General features: G+C 44.2%; 1 protein-coding gene across 1 annotated transcript in view; it reads left to right on the top strand.

Moving 5' to 3' along the window:
- Positions 1-17432, top strand: part of Rprd2 (regulation of nuclear pre-mRNA domain containing 2) — a 59347-nt gene extending 41915 nt beyond the window's left edge. Inside the window, 5 exon segments of the mRNA XM_028856271.2 lie at positions 1367-1649; positions 2495-2755; positions 5236-5436; positions 11421-12403; positions 12405-17432. Of these exon segments, the coding sequence (XP_028712104.2) occupies positions 1367-1649; positions 2495-2755; positions 5236-5436; positions 11421-12403; positions 12405-14168 (3492 nt within the window). The 3' untranslated portion in view covers positions 14169-17432.
- The last annotated feature ends 4680 nt before the right edge of the window (positions 17433-22112 follow it).

Genomic DNA, 22112 nt, shown 5'->3' with positions numbered 1-22112 from the left:
CAGAAGAGCAGTCTGTGCTCTTGAGCTGCTGAGCCGTCTCTCCAGCCCCTGTCTTTTTCCCTATAATGTATGTCACTGTTGCCTACACATGCGGGTGACACAGCCATGACATTTGTGCCTGTGCCTCAGAGGATCTCCTAGAACTGGAGTTAGCAGGCAGTTTTGACCCACCAGGTGGGTTCTGGGAAACTGAATCAGAAACAGCCAGTGCTGGAAATACATGTGCCGCTGTGCCCAGTATATTAGTGTCTTTTAAATAATGTGTTTGACTGTCTAGCCAAAATAAAGTAATACCTACAAAGTGATGATGGTTCTCTCAAAGCAAAAGGAGGGGAAGGGGTAAGATGGCTCAATGTGTCTCAGGCACCTGCTCCCAAGCCAAGACCTGAGTGTGAGCTCTGGGACCTGAACAGTGGAGGGAAAGAACCATTTCCCACAGTTTGTTCTCTGACTTCTGCACATGCTCTCCAACATGTGCACACACAAAATAGTATTTTTAAAGCACCCCGCTTTAAGATCTTGGCAATTGAAATGATCAAGGCATAAAGGGGCCACTGAGATGGCTCTGCAGATAGAGAGGCACTTGCTGCCAACCCTGATGGCCTGAGTTTGGTCCCCAGGACTCACAGGGTGGGAAGAGAAGAGCCAGTTTCCGAGAGTTTCCTCTGACATTGACTTAGGAAAAGGGGAGGGGTTTCCACGAGGTGTGGGACCAGCAGCAGTGCTGAGGACATGAGTGTGCTGGCGTGACCACTGTGGTCTTCCTCCGAAAACTCATGACCTCTGTCTAACCATGACAAAGTCAGTCGGCCAGTACTCTTCAGAATTGTTAAGGTCCTCAGAAACAAAGAAGCTCAAGCAAACCAACACAAGAGGAACCCAGGAAGCACAGTACTGACTTAGAAAAGGAATAACTGCAACAGAGAGGAGCTCTGAATAAGTAAAGACTTGAGTAAATAGTCACCAGTACTGGTTCATGGACGTGCTTGATAGAGCAAAGGTTCCTCAAGTCAAGGCCCTCCTCCTGAGACCCGAGTTGATCCTTAGAACCTGCATACAGACGGAAGGAAGGAGCTGACTTGACAGTTTTCTTTGATCTCCACGTGCACCCGTGGCCTGCCCATCCATGACCATCGTACACACACACACAGTAATCGTGAAGGTTTTCAAGAGTCTAGCTCAGACAGCTGTGTGGGTGGTAGTACTCATGAGCACAGTAGATACCCCAGACTACTCTGTGCTCAACAGAAGGTGATAGTCTTGTTTGGGGCTAGTTATTTTTAATAATAATGAAATCTGATCACAGTCAAAATGGTGCCTGGCAGTTCCTTTTCTTAGAGAAACAAGCTCTTTTTTTCTCTTTTAGGCTTACAAAACTTTCGCGAACCGAGTAAACAACTTGAAGAAGAAGTTGGATCAATTGAAGGCCACCCTTCCTGACCCTGAGGAATCACCAGTCCCTTCTCCGAGTATGGATGCTCCTTCCCCAACGGGGTCTGAGTCTCCATTTCAGGGAATGGGAGGTGAGGAATCCCAGTCACCAGCCATGGAGAGTGACAAATCTGCCACACCTGAGCCCGTGACAGATAACCGTGATGTGGAAGACATGGAGCTCTCAGATGTGGAAGATGACGGATCAAAAATCATTGGTAATCCTGATATGGTTAATAGTAGCTCATTCTGTATTGACTTTGCTTTCCTGCTAATCAGTCAGTCAGACTTTCTTTTCCATGGTACTAGAGAGCAAACCCAGGGCCTTTCACAGGCACTAACTCTGAACTGTATGCCCAGTGTTCATAAATCATTTTTATTTTATCATTTATTTATTTATTTATTTGTTAGTTTATCTATTTATTTATTTATTTTTGGGTTTTTTGGGACAGGGTTTCTCTGTGTAGCTTTTGGAGCCTGTTCTGGAACTCACTCTGTAGACCAGGCTGGCCTCGAACTCACAGAGATTTACCTGCCTCTGCCTCCCGAGTTCTGGGATTAAAGGCGTGCGCCACCACTGCTGGCCATGATTTTTATTTTTATACCTTACTGAAATAAAAATATTTTGGATATACACTTGGTGGTGGTAGCATAGGCCTTTCATCCCAGCACTCGGAAGGCAGAGGCAAGGGCAGCCTGGTCTATAGAGACAGTTCCAGGATAGCCAGAGCTACATAGAGAGACCCTGTCTTTTTGTTTTGTTTTATTTTGTTTTGTTTTTCAAGACAGGGTTTCTCTGTGTAGTTTTGGTGCCTGTACTGGATCTTGCTCTGTAGACCACGCTGTCCTTGAACTCACAGAGATCCGCCTGTCTCTGCCTCCCGAGTGCTGGGATTAAAGGTGTGCACCACCACCGCCCAGCTTTGTTTTGTTTTTAAAGCATAAAGTGAGTGTAGGGCTTTTACCCTCAGAGTAGGAAATATTAGGACATAATATTGGTTCATACTGGAAGTGAAGTTTAGAAAATAGGTCATAAAATTGTCTCTTTTGTTTGTTCAAACAGTGGAAGACAGGAAAGAAAAACCTCTGGAAAAACCAGCTGTCTCCACTTCTGTCCCCACAAAGTCAACAGAAAGTGTCTCGAAGGCCTCCTCATGTGCCCCGGCACCTGTGCCCACCACAGCAGCCCCACCTCTCCCCAAGCCTGTGAGCACTTCGCTTCTGTCCCCTTCCCCAGCTTTGGTTTTGCCAAACCTGGCAAATGTGGATCTGGCAAAAATTAGTTCCATCCTTAGCAGCTTAACATCAGTCATGAAAAACACGGGTAAGTGAGCCCAGTGAGGATGGAGAAACATGGATTCCATCCTGGTTTCATGAATCATCAAGGTTTTTTTGTTGTTGTTGTTGTTATTGTTGATGGTGACATTTCTTTAAATTTTTTTCATTAAATTTACATTAAAAAATGAATAGATGTTATAGAAAAGCTCAAAAATACACCAAAGCAAACCACCCACACATATGCATGGATGCTGATTTGACAGATTTGGTATTTGTAATACTTCTTTTAGTAATTGAAACATTGGCTGGGCAGCTGTGATGCACGCCTTTAATCCCTCCCAGCCCTTGGGAGGCAGAGGCACGTGGATCTCTGTGAGTTCCAGGACAGCCAGAGCTGTTACACAGAGAAACCCTGTTTTGACAAACTAAGAAAAAATAAACATTGTCCATGTTATTTTTAAGCCATCTTATTTAAAACCTTAACTGCTCTGTCTGTCTATACTTATCTGAATGACCGGTTGTGATGGCACACACCTGTGATCTCAGCACTTGGACTGGAGGGGCGGAGAATTAGGAGTTGAAGAATAGCCTGGGCTACATGAGAGCCTTTCTGGAAAAAAAGATGAAAGTGGGTAGGGAAATGGTTCAGTGAGTGAAGTGCATAAGGATGAGTATCCATTGAGTTCAGATCCCCAGCACCACATAAAACCAGGTTAGCCACAGGTGTCTAGAACCCCACCATTTGGAGTAAGTGGAGACAGGTAGATATTGAGGGTTGGCAACCAGTCTAGAAGAAACGAAAAGCTCCAGATTCAGTGATTGACACCATCTCCAGAAATGACACAGTGACAGAAGAAGACATCCAGAGTCATTGGCCTCCACGTGCACACATGTGGCGTGTGTACCTGTGCATATGACACAAACACCAGAAAAGAGAATGCATCTCCATTAACTCTAACAGCTGTTGTAATGTGTGGTGATCCTTGTTGTTATACACTGCTATGTTATCAGCGTTTGCTTTATAAAGAATGCCGAGGTCCTTGCTGTGCAAACCCGAGGAGCCCTACATTCATTTCTCAGGATCTCATGAAGGTGGCCGAAGCGATCTGACTCCACAAAATTGTCACTGATTTCCACGTGCCTCCCCCATTATCTACACATTAACAACGACAATAAAAGTACTATAATGTGCAACGCGCAGCTGCAGGAAGATAGGGAAGCAAGTATTCTTTCATCTGTGCCCTGCCCACTCTGTATTATTTTTGGAGGGGAGGATCAGCATGTGACCTAGATACAGTGTTACCTGTAACACTGACACTCAGGAAACCAAGCCGGAGGACTAAGAATTCTAGGCCAGCCATGGTTATTGTGAGACCCTTGAGATCCTGTTTCTTTTTTTTCTTTCTTTTCTTTTCTTTCTTTCTTTTCTTTTTTTTTTTCTTTGGTAAGGTTTTTTTGAGACAGGGTTTCTCTGTGTAACTTTGAAGCCTGTCCTGGAATCGCTGTATAGGTTGGCCTCAAACTCATAGAGATCCGCCTGACTCTGTCTGCCGAGTGCTGGGATTAAAGGTGTGCGCCGCCACTGCACAACTGGAGACCCTGTTTCAAAAATACAAAACCAAAAAACAGCATGTAGATTTTTTTAAAAACTATTTTCACGTGTTAGAACTAAATTGTTACCTAAGAGAATATACTGTTTTATATTCATAGTATTTGGAAATTTAATTGTTCCTAACCCTTCCCATTGTTACATTCAATCTTGAAAAGATAATATCTATTCTTTTAATTAAAGACTTTTTTTCATTTGCTTATTTATGTTTCTTTGTAAAACACCTGCTCGTAGTGGTTTTTGTGACTTTTTTTTTAAAGAAATCAAATGTTCTTCTCCTGTCAGCGTTTACCTTTTTACTGTGTTAATAACCAACCCAATGTTTTGAAATGTAAAAGTATGAAAGAATTTGTTTGTATAATGTCATTTAAAAGGCTGTTTCAAAAGAAAAACCCTTGCCGCCAGACGGTGGCGCACACCTTGAATCCCAGCACTCGGGAGGCAGAGGCAGACGGATCTCTGTAAGTTCGAGGCCATCCTGGTCTACAGAGCGAGTTCCAGGGCAGACAGGGCTACACAGAGAAACCTTGTCTCAAAAAAAAAAAAAAAATCGAAAAACCCTTGCCAATAACATAGACTCATAGTGGCAGCGTTCTGTAGTGGTAGTGCCTCTGATCCCATAATACCACCACCACACCCCATATACACCCAGTCATACCATCAGGAGAAGTAGGTTGCCTGGTCTGTGCTAGTTGCTGCTCCTAAAACCAATGTGTGTGAAAATAACATAGTGCTTCTTTGTTTTAAGAATATTCCAAATAGAACAGTTGATATTTTCAGGTGTTTTTCTTTGTATGTGTCAAATGGGCACTATTTGTAGATCAGTCACAAGAATTACTATTAAACAATCATTCATTGAGTGGAAAGTGTCATAAATGGAGGATTGCATTTTCTTGAGTTCATCTTTCTGCCACCAGGGGTCAGTTCTGCATCAAGACCTTCTCCAGGAACGCCTACCAGTCCCAGCAACCTCTCCAGTGGCCTGAAAACACCTGCACCTGCCACAACAACATCTCACAACCCTCTGGCAAATATCCTCTCAAAGGTGGAGATCACCCCAGAGAGCATTCTCTCTGCTCTTTCTAAAACCCAGACACAGTCAGCCCCTGCACTCCAAGGTAAACGGACATGTGCCAAAGGGACTTGAATTGAATGTTCGTCTCTGGTGTAATCTTGGATTCTAGCTCTAAGGAATCCAAAGCCATGAAATGTACAATATAGTTAACTCATTACAGTTACCACTTAAGAGGTGGCATTTATAGAATTGAAAATGTCAACACTAAAACAGCCTAAATATTATCTAGTCTATTACCTCCCATTCAGGTAAGAAAACTAGGCTCAGTGAGGTAATATGGTTGGTTAAGGTCATAAGTCTGTCTGATGTGTGATGAACTGAGACTAAAAACCAGATTTCTTGATTATTTAATACTCTGACCTGCACCATGGCACCCCTGGGGGTTACATTAATCCCAGCTCTTAGTATAGATTTTTGGTTTTGTGGGGGCGTTCTAGACAGGATTTTTCTGTGTAGCTCTGTCTATCCTGGAACTCACTCTGTAGACCAGGCTGTCTTTGAACTCAGACATCCACCTGCCTCTTGACTCCCAGGTGCTGGGATTAAAGGAGTTCGCCACCACACTTGGTGTGTGTTTAGGTCTAATGTTGACCTATATCTTTTTTTTTTTTTTCCTTCTTCTGTCTATAATCTCTACCTCATTTCAACTTCTCTTTTTGGCTTTCCTAGTTATGTCTTGTACATAAAACTGCTTCAATTTTTCATGAATCATACCTGATCTTTCAAATCTTACTTTCCAGGTACCTACAACAACCCCTTCTTAAGCATTTCAGTATAATTATGCAATTAATCATAGATTCCAGAACAGTGCAGCATTGTAAAACCGGGTCAGACAGATGTTAAATATCCTGTAATGCATAGCATGGTCTCCAGCCACAGGATGTATGTAGTCTAGAATGTCAGTGTTGCTAGTGAGGAACCTTGTGCTGTATGAGTAGAGCAGTGTAGGTAAGTATTCCTTTCTGTTTCCCAAACTGTTCTGGGTTGATCTTCAAATAAAGAATTTTATTTTACAGAACTAAATACCATTCAGTGATCATCTGAAACCCCTGTCTATTAGAACTAGCAGTCAAGAATTGATGTTCCCAGCAATCCCAGTTCTTAGGAAACTCAGATTTCAAGTTATAGGCTAGCCTAGGCTACAGTGGGATTCTATTTTTTTGTTGTAGTTTTTTGTTTGTTTGTTTTTTTAATGACTTATTTATTTATTAGGTATACAGTGTCCTGCCAGCGTGTATGTCTGCAGGCCAGAAGAGGGTACCAGATCTCATTTACAGATGGATGTGAGCCACCATGTAGTTGCTGGGAGTAGAACTCAGGACCTCTGGAAGAGCAGCCAGTACTCTTAACCTCTGAGCCATCTCTCCAGCCCGTGTTATTGTTATCAGATTTTTTATTTTTATTTTTTTACCACAAAAAAGTTTGGTAATATACAACAGCTCATCTGGTACAACTCAAGAGAGATTCCACTGCTTCCAAGTTCTCCTTTTCTACCACCATCCTGTAGATACAGTAAAAATTTCAAAGTCAGCCAGGAGTGGTGGCCCACACCTTTACTCCCAGCACTCAGGAGGCAGAGGCAGGTGGATCTCTGAGTTGAGGCCAGCCTGGTCTACAGAGCAAGTTCCAGGACAGGGAGGGCTACACAGAGAAACCCTGTCTCAAAAAACAAACAAACAAAAATTTAAAGTCATTCCTTCGTTTTTCTATGTAGATGCATCATTGTATACAGACCAGGCTGTCCTCCTGCCTGAGTGCTGGGATTATAGGCTTGTGCTACCATTGCTCACAGAGTACAATTTTTTTATTTTTTATTTTTTTTACAACTTTAATCCCAATGGTTGGGAAGCAGAGGAAGGCAGATTGAGTTTGGAAACCTTGTCTCAAAAAAAAAAAAAGAAAAAAAAGAGCCAGGCGATGGTGGCGCACACCTTTAATCGCAGCACTTAGGAGGCAGAGCCAGGCGGATCTCTGTGAGTTTGAGTCCAGTATGTCTGGTCTACAGAGCGAGATCCAGGACAGGCCCCAAAACTACACAGAGAAACCCTGTCTCGAAAAACCAAAAAAAAAGAAAAGAAAAGAAAAAAGAAAGTAAAGAAAAAAATTTTTTAGAACTTTGTTCTGTTTTTGTCATCCATAATCCTGTTGTCAGTTTTTCAAAAAAAAGACTTTATAGCTTGTTGAGATGAAAGAGATGTAGTAAAGTGACAGAAAAGAATTTTACATATTACAGAAATCTAATTTTTTTTTATTTATTAGTGGGGGTAGGGTACATGAGCTTCAGTGCTTATGGAGGTCAAAGGACATTTGTGGGAATTGGTTCTCTCCTTCTACAGTGTGGGTGCTGAGAATTCAACTCAGGTCATTAGGCTTGGCATCAAGTGTGTTACCTGCCGAGCTGTATCACTGGCCTGACAGTGTCTACCTTTGAAGAACAGTGGACATGAAGAACATGTCCCGCAGTATCTGAAATATAACACTGAATCTCTTTGTAAAAGTCACATATACCTCACATCTGTAATCCCAGCATTTGGACAGGATTATCGAGGCTAGCCTGGGCTATGTAGCAAATGCCCATTTGAGAAAACAAATAGCGTGATGTAGTGCCAAATGCTTTTAATCTCGCACTTGGGAGGCATGGTTAGGTGGATCTCTGTGAGTCTCAGGCCTGTGTGGTCTGTATGGTGAGTTACAGAATATCTGGTCTCGAAAAACAAAATAAATAATCAAAGGATAGGCATGGTACATGTGACTCCCACCTGGGAGGCAGTGGCAGAAGGATCACAGTTTATGCCAGTGTAGGCTAAGGAGCAAGTCCTAGTGCATCGCAGGGCACAATGCAAGACTGTCTCCAAAAGATGGACCTGAGCGAGGAGTGTAGCTCAGTGGAGAGCACTTTCTTAGCTGCTATGAAGCAAAAGCAATAATAATGGTAAAATGTGTGTCTGGTGCTGTAGGTTTGTAAACAAGTACAGACACCGTGGAAGTCAGGGTGAACTTTCTGGACTGAAAATAGAGCTCAGATACAGTTGCTCCTGGGTCTACACCTGAAGAGCTCAAATGAACACACCTCAGAGGTTCTTGTGTGTCCTTGTTAATGTTGCCTTACTTTTAGTAATCAATGGAACCAGCCTAGATACCCATCCACAAATAGATCAAATGTGCACATATGCACATTTAATTTAATTCAGCCTTATGAAGAGAATGAAAAACCCAACATTCACAGGGAAGTGGTGTAACTGGAGATTACTGGGCTAAGCAGAGTAAGCCAGACACAAAAAGAAAATACCCATATTTTCTCTTAAAGGCATAGTGAATTGTGTCTGTGTCTATGTAGATGTTAAAACAGAGATCCACGAAAGAGAAGATCTTGGTTGGGGTGAAATAGGTGTGCCATGGAAGCAGATGGAGTCGCTGTTTGCCGAGAAGTGACTACCAAAAGGGAGGCAGTAGGAGAGGAGGGTGGAAGTGAAGTGGACTGACATGTGCCATATGACTATGGCCTGAGGGGGCCCAGGTGCTAGGAGTTGTTCAGGTGGTGACTGCTTTCTGCACAGGCGTGGGACCAGAGCTCAGTCACCAGCACCCACATTGACATCCACGCTGGGGTCATGTGCTTGTGATCATAGCACCAGAGAAGTCGGGACAGAAGAAAACTGCTGGCCAGCCGACATGGCTGATCAGTTAGCCCCAGTTCCAGTGAGAGAACTTGCCTCAAAATAGGTGGATAGCTCCTGAGGAAACGACACCTGAGGTTGACCTCTGGCTCCCACGTGTAGGTACCACATGTGCATGTGCACGTACAGAATTAATTTTAAAAATTGGAAGTCAAGGAAAATTAAAAAAAATTTAATCCCTTAGTAAATACGATTTTAATTTGATATTTTGAAGAAGCACTAACTGAAGTGTCAGGAATATTTTCTTTAGATGTTTCATTACTAAAAGATAGTTTTGGTAGATTTAGTAAGAATTGGAATTTTCATTTATGACTAGAAAGTGAGTAAACTTGACAAAGTATGATTGGCTTAATAGGATCTTATGTTAGTTTCTTTTCAACTTTTTGTCTTCTAGACTATTTTCTGCCTGAACATTGCAGTATACATTTGTAGTTTTGGCAGGCAGGCATATCTTGAGTTTGAGTCCCTCTGGCTATGTAAGGAGATCCAGGGTTTGTTTTGTTTCATTTTCAGGAGCACTTTGATTTTATTAACTTCAGCCTGTACCAAAGAATTCTTTAACCATGGTTCTGAGGTTTGTCAGTCAGTGTACATGGTTGAATCTCATCATTGAAATTTGTACTAATTGATAATCCTTGGGTTTTCCTAGCTATACAACAGGAATTGTGCATTTTTGTAGGAAAAGATGAGCACTTCTGTTGGTCTGGTTTGTAGTCCTCGTGGTGCCTGTTTCTCTGTTTGTCACTGCTGTCTTTTACAGACAGACCTGGTCCTGAGGGCATTGTCTCTGTGATGCACGTGTATAATCCCCACATTTTTTAAGAGAAGGGAAGATTGAAAGTTTGAGCATAGCCTGGTCTTCATAGCAACACCGTTGTCTCAAAAAAAAAACTAGAAGAAAACCAAAAAAGGGACTCTAACAGTGGCCTAGCAGTTAGAGCATGTCCTGCATCCATATCTGGTAGCTTACAACCACCTGTGACTCCAGCTCCAGAATATTTAATGCCTTCTTTCATCCTCTACAGGCTCCTGAACACACATGACATTCATTACACAAATATAACTAAAAATAATTTAGAAAAAAGAGAGCCAGACTGTAGTGGCATGTACCTTTAATCTCAGTATTCAGAAAGCAGAGGCAGGCAGAGCTCCATGAGTTCAAGGCCAGCCTGATCTATATAGCAAGTTCCAGGCCAGCCAGAGCTATGTAGTTGAGCTCTGCCTCAAAAATAAATAAGTACATAGATAAGTTGGAATTTAAAGGAGGGGGGAAGTTGGGTGTAATGGTACACACTTAAAATCCCAGCGTTAAGGAGGTGGAACCAAGAGGATTAGAGTTTAAGGCCAGCCTGGATTATATGAGAGTCATCACCCACCCCCACCCCCCACCCACCCCCCCACCCCGCCCAAATAAAAGAAACAGGACTGGGGCTGAGAAATGGCTCAGTGGTTAAGAGCACTGACTGTTCTTCCAGAGGACCCAGGTTCAATTCCCAGAACCCACATGGCAGCTCACAACTGTCTGTAACTCCATGGCAAATGATCTGACACCCATGGCAAAACACCAATGCACATAAAATGAAAAAGTAAATAAAATAAATTTAAAAAGACAGACTGAAAAAAAAAAAAAAAGAGAGACAGAACTGGAGAGAGAATGTTCAGCACCCACATAGCTTACAGCTGTTGGTAACTTCAGTTCCAGGGGATCCAGTACCTTTTTCTGACCTCCTCCATTCCTGTGGTACAGAGACGTACAGGAGGGTAGGAGGGCCAGACACCCATACACATACAAAATGATTTTAATGTGATGCTAATCTAGCAAGAGATAGACTTCTTGAAAAAAGTATTCCCTATTGAAGCAGATTTCTGAATTTTGTGTATGTTCTTGAAAACAACAGTGCATGCTAACATATTGGAGTAAATTGTGAAGGATGGAAAGGTGGGAATATTCATTGTGTTTAGAGCAGTTCCACAGCTCAGACACAGATACTGGCTTAGAATGTTGTGTTAAGAAGAATTTTCTTCCGTTCCTCTCCTGCTTTGCTTTGTTTAAGCTATGAATGATTCTGACATTAAAAATCCCTCTTTCCTGTGACCTTTTATTACTGGACTTGTGTCTGGATTGTCCTGGAAATATCTGAATGCTTTGCTGTCTTAGATTGATAAATAGGCCCAATGTTTTTTGTGACATCCAGACGTTGCCTGTTTAGTCTAGAGTCCTTTTAACTCTGTATTTGAAAATCCATCTGATTCCCACCAGAGGGAATGATAGTATCTAATAAACCAGCCTTGTTTGCATTAGGATGTGGGTAGTTGTTCTTTTTAACCCTGCTAATCTGTGTTTCTGCAGGCCTGTCATCTCTACTTCAGAGTGTTACTGGGAACCCGGTGCCAGCCAGTGAAGCTACATCCCAGAGCTCTACAGCTTCCCCTGCTAGCACCACAGGCTCTACCATAAAGGGGCGAAACCTGCTTTCCAATACGCAGTCCTTTATTTCTAAAAGCTTCAGCTATTCTCCTAATTCTTCAACTGCTGAAGTCTCTTCGACTTCAGCAAGCAAGGCGTCCGTGGGCCAGAGCCCAGCGCTCCCAAGCACTACTTTCAAATTGCCGTCCAGTTCTTTAGGATTCACAGGTGCCCACAATACTAGCCCTGCTGCCCCACCTACTGAAGTTGCCATGTGCCAATCCTCAGAGGTCTCCAAGCCAAAGCTGGAATCAGAGTCCACTTCCCCAAGCCTGGAAATGAAGATCCACAACTTCTTAAAAGGTAATCCTGGTTTCAGTGGCTTAAACTTAAACATCCCGATCCTGAGCAGTTTGGGATCCAGTGCCCCGTCGGAGAGCCATTCCTCAGACTTCCAGCGTGGTCCCACTAGTACTTCAGCTGACAACATTGATGGAACCCCTGTTCGGGACGAGCGGAGTGGGACACCCACCCAGGATGAAATGATGGACAAGCCCACGTCCAGCAGCGTCGACACTATGTCCCTGCTGTCTAAGATCATCAGCCCTGGTTCCTCAACACCCAGCAGTACAAGATCACCACCCCCTGGAAGAGATGAAAGTTACCCCCAAGAGCTCCCCAATTCTGTGTCTACATATCGGCCCTTTGGCCTAGCTAGTGACTCTTCCTACAAGCAGCCGTCTGAGGGAGTCGAGAGACCATCTTCCCTGATGGATTCTTCACAGGAAAAGTTCTTCCCTGATACTTCTTTCCAGGAAGATGAGGATTATCGAGATTTTGAGTATTCAGGGCCTCCACCCTCTGCCATGATGAACTTAGAGAAGAAACCAGCCAAATCCATCCTAAAGTCAAGCAAGCTTTCTGACTGCTACCGAGTACCAGCCAATCCTGTCCAGTTATAACCACAGGGCCCAAGAGTTTGGGGTAAAGTCTGCCTTCCCTCCATCTGTAAGGGCCCTCCTAGACTCTAGTGAGAACTGTGACCATCTCTCATCTCCCCCTGGGCTATTTGGTGCCTTCAGCATAAGAGGGAATGAACCTGGGTCTGATCGGTCACCATCACCGAGTAAGAATGATTCATTTTTCACCCCTGATTCCAACCACAGTAGCTTGTCTCAGTCTACCACTGGGCATCTCACTTTGCCACAGAAGCAGTACCCAGACTCTCCTCACTCAGTCCCACATCGTTCCCTTTTCTCTTCGCAGAATACCCTTGCTGCTCCAACGGGCCACCCACCCACATCAGGCGTGGAGAAAGTCCTGGCCTCCACGATTTCCACCACATCGACGATTGAGTTTAAGAATATGCTAAAAAACGCCTCCCGCAAACCCTCAGATGATAAGCATTTTGGCCAGACCCCCAACAAGGGTACTTCAAGTGATGGTGTCAGTCTGTCAAACCTCACCCAGCCTACCTTGCCCACCACTGACCAGCAACAGGAAGAACACTATCGCATAGAAACCCGAGTCTCCTCCTCCTGTTTAGACCTGCCTGACAGCACAGAAGAAAAGGGGGCCCCCATAGAAACTCTGGGCTATCATAACGCAGCCAATAGGAGGGCGTCAGGGGAGCCGATACAGACTGTAGAGTCCATCCGCCTTCCTGGGAAGGGGAGTAGAGGACACGGGCGTGAGGTTTCAAGAGTAGGGTGGTTTGATCTGAGCACACCAGGCAGCTCTTTTGACAATGGTCCCTCAAGTGCCTCTGAGTTGGCATCCCTTGGGGGTGGGAGCAGCGGAGGCCTCACTGGCTTTAAGACAACGCCATACAAGGAACGGGCACCCCAGTTTCAGGAGAGTGTCTCCAGCTTTCATTCCAGCAGTTTCAACTCAACATTTGAGCATCATCTCCCCCCATCCCCCTTGGAACATGGGACACCCTTCCAAAGAGAGCCAGTGGGGCCATCATCTGCCCCACCTGCCCCCCCTCCTAAGGATCATGGTGGTATCTTCTCTCGAGAGGCACCCACTCATCTGCCCTCTGTGGATCTTTCGAACCCCTTTACAAAGGAGGCAACTCTGGCCCATGCTGCCCCACCACCTCCTCCTGGAGAGCACAGCGGAGTTCCCTTCCCTCCCCCACCCCCTCCTCCACCCCCGGGGGAGCTTAGCAGCAGTGGTGGGAGCGCTGTCCCTTTTGCTACCCCGCCCCCTCCTCCACCCCCTGTTGACCACTCTGGGGTCGTACCTTTCCCAACTCCACCACTGCCAGAGCATGGAGTGACTGGGCCTGTGGCAGTTTTTCCCAAGGACCATAGTTCCCTCCTTCAAGGGACCCTGGCTGAGCATTTCGGGGTGCTCACAGGACCCAGGGACCTCAATGGCCCTGGTCTTAGCCGGGCACGAGAAAGCCTGAGCCTACCCTCCCACCCTCTGGAGCACCTGGGCCCAGCCCTTGGAGGAGGTGGGGGAGGCAGCAGCAGCAGCAGCGGCCTTCCCTTGGGCCCCCCACACAGAGACGCCATCGGCCGGAGTGGTATGATTTTACGGAGTCCCCGGCCAGACTTTCGGCCTAGGGAAGCTTTTCTCGGCAGAGACCCATTCCACAGTCTAAAGAGACCCCGGCCACCTTTTGTTAGAGGCCCTCCGTTCTTTGCGCCAAAACGCCCATTCTTCCCTCCCAGGTACTGATGGAAATCAGGGAAGGCATTTTGAACAGTCTAGAGAGCATTGGAAGTAGCAGTTTGGTTTCTTGTTTTTATTTGTTTCCTCTCTTGATTTTGTTTGTTTGTTTATTTTTAATGAAGGGCCTCCCTTCCAAATTCAGAAAGCATACTGGTGACAGTTTACTATTATCTAGTCCTCTCTCTGCACTTAGGACCTTTCCCAAATTGTTTGTATTTTTCTTTTTTCCTTTTCTTCTTTCTTAAAAAAAAAAAAAAAGTAAACATAACCAAAGTCACTTCATTTGGCTGGGGGTTTCGGGAGTGGGGAGGTAAACAATATTCTATCTCATCTATTGGAGAGAGAACTTACATTTGAAATAAAACTTCGGTCAGTACAGGTAATAACATGTGCAATGTTGGGGTGTCATTTGGGGCTTGGCCTTGCTAATAGCAGTGGGAGGGTCCCTGTCTCTGTCCCTCTCCAGCTAAGCAGCTTCTGTGACCAGCTTGGCTCCCTTCTGTGTGTTCTCTCCCCTGCTGAAGGCCAAGAGGTGTTTGCAGAAGGACAAAATGTGGGCAGTCTGAGGCCTGCCAGGTGTATTTGCTTTATTCTAAAGGCATGTTGAAAGGGAGTTCGTTATCTTTTGTTTTTTAAGCACCCTCTTCTGAACTATTACCAGACAGTGAATCTGAGGCAGTGCAAGCTTCATTCTGTGTAGTAGAAAGTTTTCTCTGGCTGGGTGTGGTGGTACACACCCACAGCCCCAGCCCTGGGAGGCTGGGACTAGAAAATGGCAAGTTTGAGGCCAGTGTGAACTATATAGTGGAACTTTGTCTCAAAAAGAAAGAAAAAAGAAAGAACGGAATATAATTTCAATATTAAAATGAGATCATTCATCACAGTGTGTAAAGCTAGGGAAGGGATCATTTAATGGTGCTGTGTGACCAACTGTCCTTTGTAAACAAGGAATCGGGAAGCATTTGGATGGTTCTACATATCTGTTCTGAGCCCTTGCCCCCTGCTTTCCCTGACTTTTTCTCCCTCAGTTCTTAATTCTGACTAAATCGTTAAACAAGTGTAGGAAAAATGTTTTCCCTGCCTTCTTAAGTGTTTAATTAGACACTTTGTACTACGCTGCCTCAGTGGTGGTTTTCTGCAAACATTAACTACTAGAGAAAGGGAAATATTTTGTCTTTAAGATTTTTCCCACCTCATTCATGTATTCACCGCTGTTGTTGCTATTTCAGAGGAGATGAGTGGTATCTTTAAGTGCTACTCTGCAGGTGTGTCTTAGAGACAGGTGGGTATTGCTGGCCATCTTCACAGAGCAAGTGGGGTCCTGAGAAATCCAAGATGGCCCTCAGCAGATAGCACCTTGATGTTTTCAGTGCCCACCTCCAGCCCTCCCTGTCAACTGATGTTTTACCTGAGTCTTTGCCATGGAGGGAAGAGCTTTCTTTCCCGCAGTGAAAGGCTTGTTTGTGTTTCTGCATCTAATACTTAGGGGAAAGACAATCACTGTGCTTGGAGTGCTTTTATCTTTATCTGGGAAGCACATACTGCTTACTACAATTTCTGTTGGTGTGTTCACCACGGTAAACGCTAATAGTCTCCAGGTAGGTGTAAAACAATGTGTGGAGCTTTTGAAGGAATTTTAGCAAGTTAGAATAGAACTATAAGGAAGTAAGGAGTGATTTGAATTCCTCAGTGGGGTAGCAAAGATGGAGGAAAGTGCAGCACATGATTGAAGACAATCCTTTGTCTCAGAACAAACCAATTTTCAGAAGAAAGGCTGTCCGTCACGTTCCGGGCTCTGTGTTCTGTGTAAGGGTGCATTGCAGCAAGACGTTTTCCTCGTGCACAGCCCATTTTGAGCCAGCTCCTCTTTTTTCCCTTTCTCAAGCCTCTCGGCCCTGTAGTTCGCCCCACAAAAATACATGATACCCATGACCTTGTGAGGGGATTGGGTATATAGCATAGCAAAGCAAAAGAAGTAGAGTTATGTTGAGTCTTCAGACATTTGTTTAATAAAAGCATCAAACAATGGGGGTGGGGCAGGGGAATTGTGACTTTAAGGATTTTTTTTTAAAGTGGGGGTGTTTCAGTCTAGAACAAAAGAATGTGAATTCTTTCTACTGCTCTTGTTTAAGCTAAACATACTGTTTACTTGAAAAGGCTCTCTGACCATTTGATTTTCTAAGAAAACATGGAGTATCAGGAAAGTGGTTTCTGGAATGGTGAAGCAAGATAATTGTCCTGAAAAGCATAATGGCCAATACATGAAGGGATACTTTGTACAGTTCAAGGATGGACTAACCAGGGGTTGGGTTTTTGTGGGATGTTTTTGTTTTGTTTTTGCCACAAAATTTTGAGTGTGTTTCAGGGTGCAAGTGAGGATTGTATGAAGCTGTCAAATATTTTAAGGAAATCTGTCTACAACAGTAAATGAAGACAACTGTATATATGTGATATAGTGAAACAAAAGACATTTCTGGTATTCATAAAGATAAAACAAGGGATATTATTCTTTCTGTGTCTGTGATTTAAACTCCGTACCATGCTCTGACTTTTGTATTTCACCCTGAGTTTAAAAAAAATAAACAAGATATTTTTTAAAGAATGCACAACATAGTGTGTCTTAGCAAGGACATGAGTCATATGAAGCAGAATTAGCAGTTGTCACTAAGGTCCTTGGTGCTCCTTGGTGCTCCTTGTAAAACCACAGACAAAGAAGTCTATGAATACACTAGTACCACACAGAATTCAGTCATGCTAGATCAGAAATAGGATCCTTCAAGGTTTTCTGAGAGTTTACTCTCCAGTCAGCTTAGATGGTAGCTCCTCCCTGCACCTCTCTGCCCTCCCAAGAATAGAGGTCAACAGAACTCAGTTTGATTCCCTGGAGGGTGCTGTGAGCAGTGTAGGACTTTGACCCTTTCTGATTCCAGAAACCGTGATGTGTATGGTACAGCAAGCCTATCTAGACAATGTGAATAGGCTCAGCTTTCTTACTGCAGAATACCCACTCAGTCCTAATGGTACCTGTTGATGCAGTTAGGCTTCAGCTGTTAGGGTTTAAATCGGCTGTAAATTACTGCTCCCCCCCCACCTCCATATTTTTAATTGGTGGGGACATCTGTTAAGATTTAAAAAAAAAAAAAAAAGTAGATATGTTGGATTGATAATTCTCACGTGTTCAGTGTGGAAAACAAGTACATGCTTTAGAGGCGACAATGAAATCCTTTGGAATGTGTATTAATATCATTTAATAAAATAACTAGTTCTAAAGGTTTGACATTTTTCTTTGAGACTGAGGCTTTGACTAAGGGCCCCTGGCTTCTCTGGTGACTGCAAACAGAAATGACTTCTCCAGGAGCCAAAACTGCAGCTTTGTAGCACAGACCTGTGGTTAGAGATGCTAAATTTCCTCCATCGAAGATGCAGCATGACTGTCCAGGGCAAAGGAGAAACAGGCGACAGAATGCAGAAAGAAAAGCTGGGGGATAGCCCTGAAGATGCCACTGGATTGGGTTTTCACCCGGGGAAGGACAGAGAGTGGTATACGTACCCACACGTACCTAAGGCATATGTTCCGAAAATCACCCGTCTGTTTTCTTTATACCACTTGCACTTAACTTTTCCCAGCTTTTTGGAAAGAAGAAAATTGCCTCCGATATTTTGTTTTCCAGTTTAATAAACTATGGTTTTCTTTGTTGTGTGGTTAACTTTTCCCCTCTCACATTGAACTTTTCCAGCCGTTCTCTTTTGACGTGTGCGCTTGTGGTCGCTGAAGTCTCGCTGAGCCTGTAAGCTCTTCATGGCTTCATGGGTGTTCTGTTTGATCCTCTGTATTGTAAAAGGTGGGATGAGATCAAGGTGCTCAGTGGAATATACTGTATGGATTATTTGTGTGTGTTTCCAAATATTGTACGTACAGTTGGGAACCAAGAAAAAGGCAGTTCTGGTTGTTAAGTTTGCAGTGCCGAGCATCAAACCCATGGCTTGTGTAAGCAAGCAGAGAATTGAGGGGAATGTGTGGGAAAGGGTCCTTCTGGTCAACTATCTGTCCTTGGTCACATATTGGTGATTGACCTGTCATGCGGAAACCATACTTCGCCCTTCTCTCTTACTCCATCCTTTTTCATAACCAGTGAGGCTTAATAAATGGAATGTAGGCTTCAAGGGATCACGAGAGATAGTCACTTCATCTGGGCCAGGCTTGGGTCACTGGCAGGGTAGAAGGCTCTGAAGAGCAGCCCTGGTTTCCTCAAGTTCCATGTGTCACAAGACCTCAGAAATGGCAGCACACCCAGCTCCCAGGGTGTACCACTACACTGACTCTGTAATCTGACTCACCTTTCTTCCTTGTCTCCACTTAAGAGCTCAGCTGATCACCCAGGTGCTCTGCCCCCGAAGAAGCAACATCTTTTAGTCTTCTCGTTGACCTCTGGGCATATTATTGAAAACTACACGACTTCTGCTCCCCTCTCCCTCAGCTTGTTTTATTCGGGCCAATTTTACACAGCAGGAATGAGCTACCATCTCTTGTGTGTAGACAGTAACATCGTCAGAATGGGTTTGGGGGTATTAGGGTGTTTCTCATACTTGCTTATGAGTAACTACAGACAAGTCTGATCAGTTGCTGTTCACAATAGTTGAGGAGTAACTCACAGAGGCTGAAAAGACAAGGCTTCTAGATGGTCACCTGTAAGCTGTCTCTTAAAGCAAGCATCCTGTTCTGGGGAGAAGGGGAGAACAGGACAAAGTGGTACAAAACTAGTCTTCTAAGTTACTTGTGAAAAGAAAACCTTACCTTAGTTGCAAAGTTGGTTTTCATGTTTTCTTTTGTGGGGATGTGTGGGGCTAATTTGTAGTAGAGCATTTGCTTAGCATTTAAAAGGCCCTGAGTGAGGAGCAAAGGGGATTGGGTTGGGATTTGGTTTAATTTTTGTTTGTTTTCTTTCTGTTTTTTGGTGTGTGTGTGTGTGTGTGTGTGTGTGTGTGTGTGTGTGTGTGTGTGTATGTGTATGTGTGTATGTGTTTGAACTCAGGACCTCATACTAACACTAATGTGTCCCAGCCTCTCCCCTTTTTTGTTTGTTTTCCTTGTCCCTTTGTTCTCTCCTAGGCGGGAGAAGATAGGTGGAGGTGTAGGGAGAGATGTAGTGCCAACTGAGCAACAAAAGCCACATCTGTTAGTGTCTCACTCAAAAGGAGGTTGGCTAAGCCAGTATACCCTGGACTTGTTTAGGTTCATAGCAAACTAAACGTTCTAGAAATTTTTGTTTCTTATTGTATTCTCTTGTATTTATATGATATTCAAGTCCTTTGTCAACTGATCTGGAGAAAAGAAAAGACCTGATTCTTCCTGTTTTTCTTGGGGTATCTGTGAGAATGGGAAGAAAGGACATTGACAGCATGCAGTTGTTCCGCTCCTTCTCTCCTTTCATATTAGAGCCCTTTGCCCTACTCGAGACTCACGTAAAACAACTAGTCCTTACTGAGGGCAGTAGAGATTAGGAAAGTATAAAACTGGTCCCATGGTAGGCCTTTCACAGATACTAATAATCAATCATTTATCTAAACCTGACTTCCCCAGCATTTGCTTAATGAGCTGGAGCTGTAAGAGTGGCAAAGTTCTTATTTGTGAGGCTCAGCCCGTGTCCCCAGGAAAAAGTGGCAAAGACTTCACATTGTGGGTGCCTGTAAACAGAATTTGCCTCTAAGAGCTAAGATGGATTTGAGGGCTATGTGCTGACCTGATAAATGAAAAGTACTCATTTGGAAATCGTTGCAAGTAGTTTAAAACTATAAAGACAATACTATCCTTTGCCAAAACTTAAGCCAACTGGGGAGGTCTAAGACTAGAGAGGTGAGAAGTTCCTAAAATTTGATTAAGGATCTAGAATGTCCTTTAGCAGATTTTCCTTATACTTTTGTGGGCCACTCTATTCATTTTCTGTAACCAGTCCGTAGAGGCAAGTTAGAAGAACATCGCCTTGGACTTTTTCTTCATAGTACCTCTTCACTCTAAAAGTCTTTTTTGGCCACAAGTGTCTGAGTCATGTGCCTCAGGAAAGAAAAGGAAGCAAGTCCATGTTAGCAAGCACGATCCATTATGAGTCATTGTGGCTGTGAGCAACCGAGGCTGTGGGTTTGGACAGACTAGGATTTGGCCTTAGGATCATTTTCCATGGTTGAAAGGGAACAAAAGAACACTACTGACCGAGTTGTTCTAGGAATGAGATGGAATCATGAACTAGTGCTGCCCCCCAGGATTCAGGCAGGAGTGGGGTGGGCAAAAAAAAAAAAAAAAAAAAAAGTTGCAGAGATGTTTTCCAGGTAGACTAAAGGTTTAAAATTCCCTGAGGCCGTGGCATGTACTAAGAGAATGAATAATTAATGTATTGGCCTTAGCTGCCTGGTTTGCTACAATGGGTGAGGGAATAAGACAACATTCCTTCTTCTACTGCAATACCAGTTACAGACGTGATGATGTGGTAGCTGATCAATCAGCATCAGCCCAGTGCATTGCACACAGTAAATCTTGAAGGATGAGTGTAAAGAGCTGTCATCCAGGTGGCCTCCCTCGGTCACCCCTAGCAAAAAGCACAGTTGGATAGTAGTTAAAATGGTGTCAAAAGGTAGTTTCCAGTCAGTATGTGACCAGTACATATTTAACTCAGTGATGATTTATTGAGCACCTACCATGCCTCTGCTACAGCACCACAAGGAAATCTTGGTCTGCCATTGCCATCCTTTCTGAATGCTATTGAGACACTGTGCTCTGACCACAAGAACACACATGACTCTTCCTCCCCACAGCCTTGTCTCTTTCTTTGTATTTCAGGATGTCTAACATACCAGAAGATGGAGCCCCAGAGTGCCCTATGACTCAAGTCAGCTGCCCTCCCCAGACAGAACTTTGGGCCTCTCTGGAAGCCCAGGTTAAGCATCTTTATCTGACAACTCTTCCACAAGACCCCTTGATCCTCTCACCACTGCAGTCTGGGAATGGACTGAGCGTCCCCACCCCCAGGTGAGGGGACTAATTGTACCTCAACAGGTGCTAACAAGTTCACTTCCCTCTATGCTTCTCCGCACATCTGACCATGTTTCTGTTTTTACTGTGTAAAGCTAATTAAATAGAGCTAGCCCTGTACCCTAGATTTAATGGAGAAGAATAAAGGAAGATGGAGGCTGGAGTCGTAATAGCAGGTACAAAGCCAGTGTAAGGGACACACAGTCGAATGCCTCTAAGGCGATCAGGGAGTCTGTTGGGAGTAAACTATAGAGTGACCGTGGCATGCTGGAAGTGTGCAAGCCTTAGATTCATCAGCACTTTTTGACCTAAAACTACCTTCTGTGATTTTTAAATTCTATATCTGGGGCCAGTAAGATGGCTCAGCAAATAAAGGCACTTGCTGCGCAAGCCTGGCCACCTAGGTTCGATCCCTAGAACCCACATAAGGTGAAAGGGCAGAGCTGGCTCCAGAAAGTTGGCATCTGACCTTCACAACACTGCTGCCCATGCCCACAAAGATGCTTCATACACACTCACGGTGGTGATAGAAATTAAAATCCACATCTAGATGTCTCTAAAGTCCCTCCACCATGACTATGAAGGGCTCATGGAATGGCATCTGCAGATAGTTTCCGATTTAGAGTTATGTCTAGTGGTAATTGCATCTTGCAGCTGATGCTCGTTATCATATCCCAAACACTGAGAGGTTAGCTGTTTACATCAGATGTACCTCAACAATTGGAGCAGGTACTGCCCCGCTGCCCCAGAGACAGGACAGGCCTTTTCTGTAATAGCTCTGGCTGTCCCTGGAACTCGCTTTGTAGACCAGGCTGGCCTCGAACTCTCAGAGATCCTCCTGCCTCTGCCTCCTAAATGCTGGGGTTAAAGGCGTGCGCCGCCGCTGCCACCACCCAGCTGAACCAAATACTTTTTTTTAATTGTTT

This window comes from Peromyscus leucopus, chromosome 6 (genome assembly GCF_004664715.2).
Source record: "Peromyscus leucopus breed LL Stock chromosome 6, UCI_PerLeu_2.1, whole genome shotgun sequence".
In the NCBI taxonomy this organism is placed as follows: domain Eukaryota; kingdom Metazoa; phylum Chordata; class Mammalia; order Rodentia; family Cricetidae; genus Peromyscus; species Peromyscus leucopus.
The sequence above is the reverse complement of the archived record's forward strand: the minus strand, read 5'-3'. Positions and strand labels throughout refer to the sequence as shown.